The sequence below is a fragment of the Fukomys damarensis genome, unplaced genomic scaffold (assembly GCF_012274545.1).
Source record: "Fukomys damarensis isolate Sample0158 unplaced genomic scaffold, DMR_v1.0_HiC HiC_scaffold_9, whole genome shotgun sequence".
Taxonomy (NCBI): domain Eukaryota; kingdom Metazoa; phylum Chordata; class Mammalia; order Rodentia; family Bathyergidae; genus Fukomys; species Fukomys damarensis.
Window position 1 is genome coordinate 27,354,829 of NW_022900921.1, and position 9,822 is coordinate 27,364,650.

General features: G+C 46.0%; 3 protein-coding genes across 4 annotated transcripts in view; 1 reads left to right on the forward strand and 2 right to left on the reverse strand.

Annotated features, from left to right (window-relative positions):
• The window catches only part of Nop16 (NOP16 nucleolar protein), a 4,983-nt gene extending 2,098 nt beyond the window's left edge, over positions 1-2,885 (reverse strand). Inside the window, exons 1-3 of one of the 2 annotated variants that reach the window (XM_010622129.3) lie at positions 2,530-2,879; positions 2,330-2,438; positions 1,170-1,239 (exon numbers count right to left, since the gene is read on the reverse strand). In XM_010622129.3, coding sequence (XP_010620431.1) covers positions 1,170-1,239; positions 2,330-2,438; positions 2,530-2,636 — 286 coding nt within the window. In that variant the 5' untranslated portion in view covers positions 2,637-2,879. Of the gene's footprint in view, positions 1-1,169; positions 1,240-2,329; positions 2,439-2,529 lie in introns of both variants that reach the window. The other variant, XM_019207219.2, reaches the window with a different exon arrangement.
• Higd2a (HIG1 hypoxia inducible domain family member 2A) lies at positions 2,811-3,795 on the forward strand. Its single transcript, XM_010622130.3, has 2 exons — positions 2,811-3,049; positions 3,398-3,795. The coding sequence occupies exons 1-2, from the start codon at positions 2,896-2,898 to the stop codon at positions 3,562-3,564; spliced, it is 321 nt and encodes a 106-aa protein (XP_010620432.1). The 5' UTR covers positions 2,811-2,895; the 3' UTR covers positions 3,565-3,795.
• Positions 3,796-6,043: 2,248 nt separating this feature from the next.
• Positions 6,044-9,822, reverse strand: part of Cltb (clathrin light chain B) — a gene marked incomplete at its 5' end in the record, with an annotated part of 21,729 nt that continues 17,950 nt past the window's right edge. The window contains one exon of the mRNA XM_010622304.1: positions 6,044-6,498. Within this exon, the coding sequence (XP_010620606.1) occupies positions 6,327-6,498 (172 nt within the window). The remainder of the gene's footprint in view (positions 6,499-9,822) is intronic.

The window sequence follows — 9,822 nt, forward strand, 5'->3', positions numbered from 1 at the left end:
CCACAAAAGAAAAAAAAAAAAAAAAAAAAAAAAAAAAAAAAGAGAGAGAGAGAGAACCTAGGCCCAGTTTACTGGACACCTGTTGCACAAAAATGTGAAAGTACTAAACATTAGTGAATTTTTTGTACACTTAAAAATGGCTAAAATGATTAATTCTATATAATTTTAACCCACAATTAATTTTTTAAATTAAAATACAATGCCAGCACTCAGTGGGCTGAGGCTGGAGGATCATAAGTTTTAGAACAGCTGAGACTACACAGCAAGATCTTACCTCCAAAAAAACAAAACAATTAAAAAATAATTTTAATTTTCTTTACAATGAGTATATGTGGCTTTGTATATACATTTTTACGCAGTATTTTTTCTTTTCACATTGAACTGTGCAGTAATTCTTATAAGAACCACAAAGATCAACTAAAAACAGAAACTCAAAGAATTCCCTATCAAATGCCTGGCCATTCAAATCCTTTTTCCTGTGGGAAAGCTGTTAAAAATCCCTACCTGGGGCAGGAGGTGTAGCTCAGTGGCCATGTGCTTATCATGTGTGAGGTCCGGGATTCAGTTCCCAGCACACACACACTCAAAAATTTATGATAGGTTAAAAAAAGTAAAGAATTTCATAGTATCCCTGCTTTCCTACAAGGGTTTTTTGTTTTTTGAGACAGGGTTTCACTCTATTCAGGCTGGCCTTGAACTTACATCAATCCTTCTGCACCAGTCTCCTGAGTACTGGGATTACAGTTGTACACCACCCTCCCCTCACCAGCCTGCAGGGTTTACTCTCCTTGCTTAATATTCTATCTCCACAGTCTTACTATACATGAAATTGATTTTCTATAAGAAAGATTATAAGATGGGAAATCTCTAAAAATCAATTTATCCTTAAATTCATGAGAAGCCAAATACATGCCTAAAGATTTAATGGTTTCTTTTCTATCTTTTCAAGCATTTGGCTACATCTTCCCTGAATATCTCTGACCTTAGTTCACATACTTAAATTTTTTCAGTACTAAACTGAAAATGTCAGAGCCTGGGACACAGTTCTAACTCCATGAACCTCGCTTCTTAATGAACCATAGTTCTCTCCAGCTGTAAGATGAGGACGTTCAAGGGCCCTTCCCAGGTGTGACACCATGGTGACCTAGGGGAGTGTGGTCTGCACCCACCATTTAGTACATAGGGCTTCCGTACAAGCTCCTTGGGCCTCTCTTCCATGTCTACTTCCATGGCTTTCACCTGCAGAAAACAGAGTTTGTGAGACCAGTAGACAAGGAAGGCACTTTCATCAGGGCAAGTCTGACCTGGTTAAGAAGGACCCTATGCATCCCATTATAACCATATTACCCATAAAAAAAATCCCTGCTCAAGGTTAAACAAAAGTAAATAACAAGGAGAACCGATGTACTAAACTCACAACTAAACTCCAGTTCTCAAACACAACCAAGAAACTTCTTTTTCCATGACTATCTGTTAAATAACACTCCTTCCTTATTTGGTGTGTGATAACTGAAATAAGGCCATAAAAGTGCTTCATAATTTACAATGAGGGAGAAATATCAGATATCTTCTCTATGGGGAAGGCCTACCTAACAGTTGACTATGGCTTCCCATTTGATCAAGAAACATTAATGTTGTTTTTCTATGGCACAAAGGAAAAGACAAAGATGCCTAAAAGTAATGGGACAAATTCATTCACATGTCCATTCATTGGGTTAACTATTAGAATTGACAAAACACAAGGAGATTAGGTTAGAGGAAAGAGGCACAGACAATAAGCAAATAAGGAAATAAATATATAATATACCACCATGTACCTTCAAGCTCTAAAAATGAAAGGGAGGAGGTTCCTGGGTGAAGATGGATGTTAATTTTTAAATCTTAAAGGGGTGGCCTGAAAAAGACTTACTAGAGAGCAATCAGCTCTAGGGAAGCCTCAGATGAAGTATGACTGGGGGAAGATGTAGGAAACAGTAAAGATCTCAAGCTGGCGGGGTCCTTATTAGGAAAAATCGAGGTCAGCAGTTTACATTCTGGTAAATACCATTGTGATGCCAAGGGACTTTATGAGGAAAAATATTTTGTGTTGGAAAAAAGAAGCTCCAACCCAAGTCTAAATCTGTGCTATAAAGCGCTCTTTGAGCACAGTCGCCGCAGGCTGAGCGGCTGACAGTGGGGAGAGGTCGCAAACCCAGGAAGAATGTGAAACACAGCGAAGCAGGGGAAGGAAGGGTGAGGAAAGGTAAAGGAGAGAAAAAGTTTTAATGAAGAGGGAAGGAGAAAAGCAAGGAAGGCGGCAAAAGCCGGGATCCTGCCTTGTTCTTAGTACCTTTCTCCTAAGGAGGGGAACAGCCTTGTTGGGGTCCATGGCCAACCCCATCTCCGCCAGGTTCTGCCGTACAGATTTGGCGTGGTCCCAGGCATGTCGGATATGGGAGCTACCGGCAAAGAGAGAAAGATCCACATTCTGTCATCTCGTGGGCATGTCCTGGCCGAGGGCCCCTGCCTCCTGAACACCGGCCCACTCACCACTCTATCCGCGGGGCTGCCTTCCGTCGAGCATTCCGGTTCAGGCGCTTTCGGTTGATGTTATAACCGTATTTCTGCCTCCGAGTCTTGCCCTTAGCCTTCGGCATCGCGCTGACCAACGAACCAGCAACTCACTCAGCTACACTTACTCTGAGGACCTCGTGTCTACAGACTCCTTCCGGCGGGTGTGCGCAGGGGTTGACAAGCTTTTTGGGAAATGTAGTCTTTTCTGTAGCGCTTCCGCGCTCATTACTACGATTCCCAGAATGCAACGGCTGCTTGCGCTTGTTTCCCTGCCCCTTTCATGACCTCATCAGAAGGAGGGACTTAGCGTCCAGACTTTCTCCTACCTGTGTGTCCCCGGACATGGCAGCTCCAGACCCTGTGACTCCGGGGGTACCCTTTGAACCATCGCACCCCCCAGTCACTGAGGGCTTTAACCCCACTGTCTACAGCAACGCGGAAGGCTTCAGGGAAAAATTCCTTCGCAAGATTCGTGAGAACCCAGTGGTACCCATAGGTAAGTGGGTGCTGTAGGAACTCTAAATTGACAAGACAGTGATGTTGAGAAGATTGAAATAGGGGAGGACCTAGGACGCCTGGGGGGACCGAATGAGACAGCACCAGAGTTGTGGGGAAGGGCCAGGACAATGAAACTGATTGGAAAGGCAGTAGTGTGGCTTTAAGGGCTCCCGCCACCTAGGGGTGCTGGAATGGGGCGGAGAATGAAGAGGACAGCCCTGGTCCGATTTTCCACCCTTCACTTGCTGCCTTGTAGAGGTCTTAGGTCTGGGGAAGTATGCCTAAATGCCGAACGGAGGTGTGGCGCCTGACCTGCGTTCTCACTGTTTTGTCCATTCCTCCCCAGGCTGCCTGGGCACTGCGGCAGCCCTCACCTACGGCATCTACTGCTTCCACCGAGGCCACAGCCAGCGCTCCCAGCTCATGATGCGCACCCGGATAGCTGCCCAGGGCTTCACGGTCGTGGCCATCTTGTTCGGTTTAGCTGCATCTTCTATGAAGTCTCGCTCCTGAGCTCGCCACCAGGGCATAGCAGCTCCGCAGAGGTCATTCCCAAACCCAGGAGCAAGAACCAGCCGTGCCAAGAGACTTATTCCCTCCTCTGCCAGGCTTCTGTGTCATTGTGTAACCGATAGCGTTTTTTCAGAAATCCAGATATGGTTCACTTTAGGTGTTGCATATTTCTATTTGTGCCCCACCTCCTGCACTCCCTACATAATAAAATATAATCCACTTGTAGTTTGGTGATATCATTCTCCGTCTCACCCTCCATGATCAAAACCATGGGTTTTAGTGTTTGGTTTTACCAGAAAATAGACTGTATCCTGGAGAGGGCCTTAGAAATCATGTAGTCTGAGAAAGGTGGTGGTGCAACCTGTAATCCCAACACTGGGAAGCTGAGACAGGAGGACCTGAGCATCTTAGTGAGACCCTGTCTCTAAAAATAAAAAGGGCTGTGGATATAGTTCAGTGCAATGGTCCTGGGTTCAATCCCCAGTACCTCAAAAAAAAAAAAAAAAAAAAAAACAATCATGTAGTCTAGTGATTCCCAGACTTTCCTGGTAACAGTCACCTAGGACACTTTAAAAGTAGAGTCTTAGCTCAGTGGCACCATGCCTGCCTTTGCAAGCACAAGGTCCTAAGTTCAGTCCCTGGTATCACAGGAAAAAAACAAAAGTAGATTCCTAGACATCTCTTCTTTTTGAATTAGATTCTAATTCAGTGGGCCACTCTAGTGGTGCCAGTGGAGGGTAGGGGGAGAGGAATCTAGCCAACAGTTTTCAACTCAGTAGCCCTTAAATGAGACCTGCCTTCCACTTTTCTCCTCACCCCACCTTTGCCTCCCGAGAGCCTCTAGGGCTCCACTGATCTAGACGTCATGATGAACCTTTTAGAGCTTTCAGTGATAACAGACAGCTGGCTGCAGCACACATGCCATAGGTTGGCCACCACTGATCTATACCATCCCAGCTTTTGACACGTGAAGTCTCAATGGGTATTCTTGGTCTACAGTAAATTCTCAAGTGTTGATTTGGGGACCTAGGCTATACCTATCTTTCTTCAACACCACCTTCAAGTTGGCAAAGGGAAAAGACAGAAGTAGAAAACACACCTCTTCTTGGGCCTCTGACACATCTCGATCTCTGAGAGGAAGAGTTTATCATAAAGACCAGCTGAGTTTCTCGCCTCCACCATGGTCTCTCAGCTGTGAGGCAGATTGCAAAGCAGTGCATTGTAGTGACCCTTAGCCTCAAGATACAAAGAAAGGATGTGCAGTGTGAGGCCCATGATACTTTTAAAGAGAATATCCACCATAAGTGTGGTGTTGCCGTGTCCCCCAAAATGAGAGATTGAAGTTCCAACTCCTTGTCCCTTAGAATCTGACCTTATTTGGCAATAGGGGCTTTATAGAAGTAGTAATAATGAAAGTGAAATCATTAGGGTGGACTTTAATCCAATACGACTGGTGTTCTTATAAAAAGGGAAAATTTGGGCGCAAAGACAGGCATAGAGAGCAGACAACATAACAATGGCCATATGAGGATGGAGGCAAAACTGGAGTGTTGCACCTGCAAACTGAAAAATGCTTTAAGGCCACCAGCAGCTAGGAAAGAGGCACAGAAGATCCTTCTCTAGTGCCTTCACAGAAAATGGCCCTGGTGGCACCTTGACTGTGGTCTTACAACCGCCAGAACTATGGCACAATAAATTTCTGTTGTCAGCCAGTTTGCAGTACATTGTTACAGTGGCCATAGGGAACTTATATTGCTAGCAGTTAAACACTGTACAGGTCATGATGGCTTGAACACCTTTCTTACAGCCTCTGCTAAAAGAAGGAAACCAGAAACAAAGACAAGCTGAGTGCAGTGGTGCACACATGTGATGCCAGGACTCAGGAGGTTGAGGCAGGAGGATTGCCACAAGTCTGAGGCTAGCCTGGGCTACAAAATGAGACCTTATCTCAAAAAATTTTTTAAAAAAGTGGAAGAAGGTGTGGTCACTGGTTGTTTATCCCAAATCAACAGGTGGGCACAGCTGAAGATGGGGCAAAACACGCAGAGTTCTGGTCCCTCCACATCCTGAATATCCAGGCCAAATGTGAGCAAGTGGGTCTGGCAGAAGGTACCTTCACCAGGCTCTCTCACTAAGGCTCAGAAGCCACCACCGAAGACCTTTATTTTGCCTCTTCCCTCTCTGTGCCTTCTGGGAACATTGGTGCCCTTAATTATATGAGATTACCAGAATCCCTACCTCACAGGTTTCAGGGTCAAGTTTGCAAAAGCAACCTGTGAGAGGTTGTCTTTCCTCCTAGTCCTCCTAGGACAGAGGCAGCAGACATAAGATGGGGCTACCACTTCTAGCTAGAAGCTCCCTGGTTTCCTAGGGAACACCCTTGCCTTTCTAAGCTCAAATTTCTAAGCACAAATTGAGCCCTGACAGCAGTTATGGCTTCCAGAGAAATAAGGATGATAATAAATAAGTGTAAAAAGAGTTAACAACACACCCTTTAAGCCAAGAAAAAAAAAATACATCAGGAGGGAGAGTCACAACTGAGTGGACCAAGAGAAGGCATGAGGGGCTGGACCACAGGGCCAGGAGGGAGTGAGGAGCGGGAGAGGTGAGGATCCCCCCGTCCCACCCTAGGAGATGGACAGGAACAGAATAGACTGTGTAGCAGCTGCCAGAGGGTTTCCACTTTCCACCCTGGCCTTGGCAGCTGATCCTCCTCTGCCCTGGCACGACCCATGCTCTGAGGCCATGCTTATGGCAGGCATCTAGCGGGACAGCGGTGTCTGCTTCAGCGACATGAGCACCGAGCGCAGCCGGGACACGTCTTTGCACTGCTTGCTGCTCTTGGGGTTGAAGTCACACAGCTGGGCCACCTTTTCCCATTCTGTGCCTGGGGTGTCCTCCTTGGATTCCTTCACGAAAGCCTCCTCTGATGCCCTGCAAATAGAGATGGAACAGAGGTTTCAGAGCTGACTTTCTCCAAAGTCTGCTTGGCTTCCCTAAACAATTCCCATACCGTATTGGGACACTTTATCCAGAGTTCTCCCCAGTCTAGTGTCTCCTGACCTCAGCTTCCCAAGAACAGCCTTGGCATAAGAAGCCAAGGACAGTTTGTAATACCTAAATCTTGGGAACAGCCCAAATGCCCATCAACTGGCAGATGGATAGAGAAGATGTGTTTTTTTTAAAAATACAATAGGGTACTACTCTGCCATAGACATAGATAAGCTTGAGACATTAGCTAAATGGATATAACTTGAGACTATATGCTTAAGTGAAATAAATTGGACACACATATTTAAGTACTGCATTGTTTCTCTGGGGTAAAAAACTGAAAGTGTAAATAAAGACCAAAACATGTAATAGATATTGGGAAATGGGAAGGAAATGTTCAAATGAGAAGAGAAACAAAGGAGGGGGAAAGGAAGAAAGAGACAAGGAAAAAAAAAAAGAATAGAAGGGAAAATGAGAACAAAACTTTTGTAAATAAGGAGGGGAAGAGGGCTGGGGATTTAGCTCAGCGGCACTGCACCCACCTTGCAAGTGCAAGGTTATGAGTTCGATCCCCAGAACCAAAAAAACTGAAGGAGGGGAAGAGGGTTTGGGGAGGGGGGGGAGAAGCAAGATATATCATGTACATATACGAATTCCCTATAATGAATGTTATCATATATACCTAAAATGTACCAATATAAAGATTCTAAGGGGCCAGGGATTTAGTTCAGTGGTGTGGCTGCCTGCCTCACAAACCCAAGGTCCCGAATTCAATCCCCAGTGCAAAAAAAAAAAAAAAAAAAAAAGCCAAGGGCTGAGGGTAGAGCGAAGTGGTACAGCAGGTACTCAACATGTATGAGGCACTAAGTTCGATCGCCCAAAGAAAAGCTACTTTTGAACTTACTGTCACCTTCCTGAAAGGCTCTTCCTCCACACCTGCTCATGGCTTGTTGCTCCCTGTTATTCAGTCCCCAGAGCAAGCCTCACCTTAGAAAGTTATTCCCAGTCTAGATACTTTCTTCATTATTTCTGCATCCAGAGTTCTCAACCTGGGGCTCCCAACACCGTAAGGCCCCTGAAGAAACTAATACAGTACAGCAGCTATTTTCAACATTTCCGAAATGTTTACCCAGGGAGGGCACAGACCAACCACCTGACTGACTGAAGTGCTTTATGCAGCTTTGCTGAATGTTCTACATGAGCATTCTCCAGAAAAGGGTCGTGGTAAACACACACGGAAATATCAGAAAGATTCTTTAAGCTGGATGTGATGGTGCATGCCTGTGATTCGAGCACTCAGCAGGCTGAGGCAGGCAGATCACTATGAGTTCCAGGCCACTCTGGATGAGCTCAAGGCCAGCCTAGAATACACAGTGAGACCCTGTCTCAAAAAAACAAAACACAGAATAAGATCTTTATATCAACACTTACAAAGCCTTCAATATACTAGTGTGATGACAACCTGCACAGTGGTATGTGTGACAGATACAGAATGTACCACATCCCAAGCATATCTGATACTTTTCAGCCCAGTACAAGAACAGCTATTATCTCTATGGAGCCACAGCCTGAGTAGCACTCCACTGGAGTCTTTGTTTTTGGCTATAATCAAGTTAGAATTCAAACTGGCATGACCTCTTCATCAGTTTTGGCTGACAATTTAAAAAGCCACTGACTGGAGGTGGGGATACAGCTCGGTGGTAAAGTACTTGCCTACCATGCTCAGAGCCCAGGGTTTGATACCAGCACTGCAAAGGGGGAAAAAAAAGCTACTGAATAAGGGATAGTAGATACGGATGAGTAGATAAAATCTAAACATAGGAGTCATTAGGAAAAGACGAGCCAGGCATGGAGGCACACATCTGTAATCTCAGTATTTGGAAGGCTGGGGAAAGAGGCTAAGTTCAAGTATATAGCAAAGACCCTGTCTCAAATGAAGAAAAAGAAAAAGGCAATAAGTGATTATTAGGTGGGGAATGCTAGGTCTTTGTCCTCCTGGACCAACAAGGATCCCTGAAGAGACCCTTTCTTTCTCTCAGAAGCTCCTCTCCATCTCAAGAAAGACACACTCTGCTGCACTTAGGCCCTGGCGAATGGTGGGGAGCTCGTGGGCTGTGTTGAGGAGGAGCTGGCCTGGAATCAGGTGATCCAGCCCCTTCCTAGAAAACCCGCTTACTTGTGTGTGTGTTCACCTCCTAACCTATACAATGAAGATCACAGCCTCCATCCTGGCAATGTTTCCTGGCCTGAGACTCGAGAAGTGGCAGATGTGTTCTGTGTAGAGTTGGAGAGTGGGAGTGAGAGGAGCCATCCCAGGAGACACCCCTTTTGGGGTCAAGAAGTTCCCCTCTTTCTGCTCAGTGCGGTCCATGGTCCAACAGCTTGGCATCACCATGGAGCTTCCTAGAAACACAGGCTCTTGGCCCTCACCTCTGTCCTACTGAATCAGAATGTGCGCCTGCCCAAGCTCCTCTGGTAATTCATAGGCACGTGGAAGTCTGGGAAGCCCTGGCTCATTTTGCACATCAGGACCTCTTCGGTGCTCCCTGGACCACTTAACCTGAACAGGGGCCAAGAGCCCCTGTGGTACCTGTGAGACATCTTCCTTCCGAGCTGGAAACCTCCCCTGACTCCCCGTGGCCATCAAGGCCACATCCGAGAGGAGCTTGGGCAGGTGCAGATTCGTGCCTGGCACAACAGATACTTTACAACTCCCAAAGTGATAGCTCCCCACCTCCACTCCTCTCCATTCCCACCAACCCGGACCTGACAGTGCTCCAGCTATGTAGGCTAACGGGTAGTTCCTTTCTCAGGGGCTTTGTCCCAACTGCTTCTCCCACCTTCTGGGCCCATCCTCTCCAAATTCCTTCTCCGATTTTAAAGTCCAGCTGAAGGAGCCAGACATGGTGGCACATGCCTGTAATCTCAGCACTTGGGAGTCTGAAGCAGGAAGATCGCCATGAGTTTGAGGCCAGCCTAAACTACATAGTGAGACCTTGTCTCATAAAACAACAAAACAGGTCCAGCTGAAGGTCATGAATTTCTGAAATCTGTCCTGGCTACCCCAGCAGAAAGTGGCTCCTAGAGCTCTGTGTATCCTTCCACATATGGTTCTTATCACAACATGCTCCAAGCCATGCATACATTACTGCTTTTCATTGTGTGTGAGTGTGAGTGTGTGTGTGTGTGTGTGTATGTGTGTGTGTGTGAGAGAGAGACTGGGAGTTGAACCCAAGGCTTCACATTGAGTTAATCCCCAGCATTTTT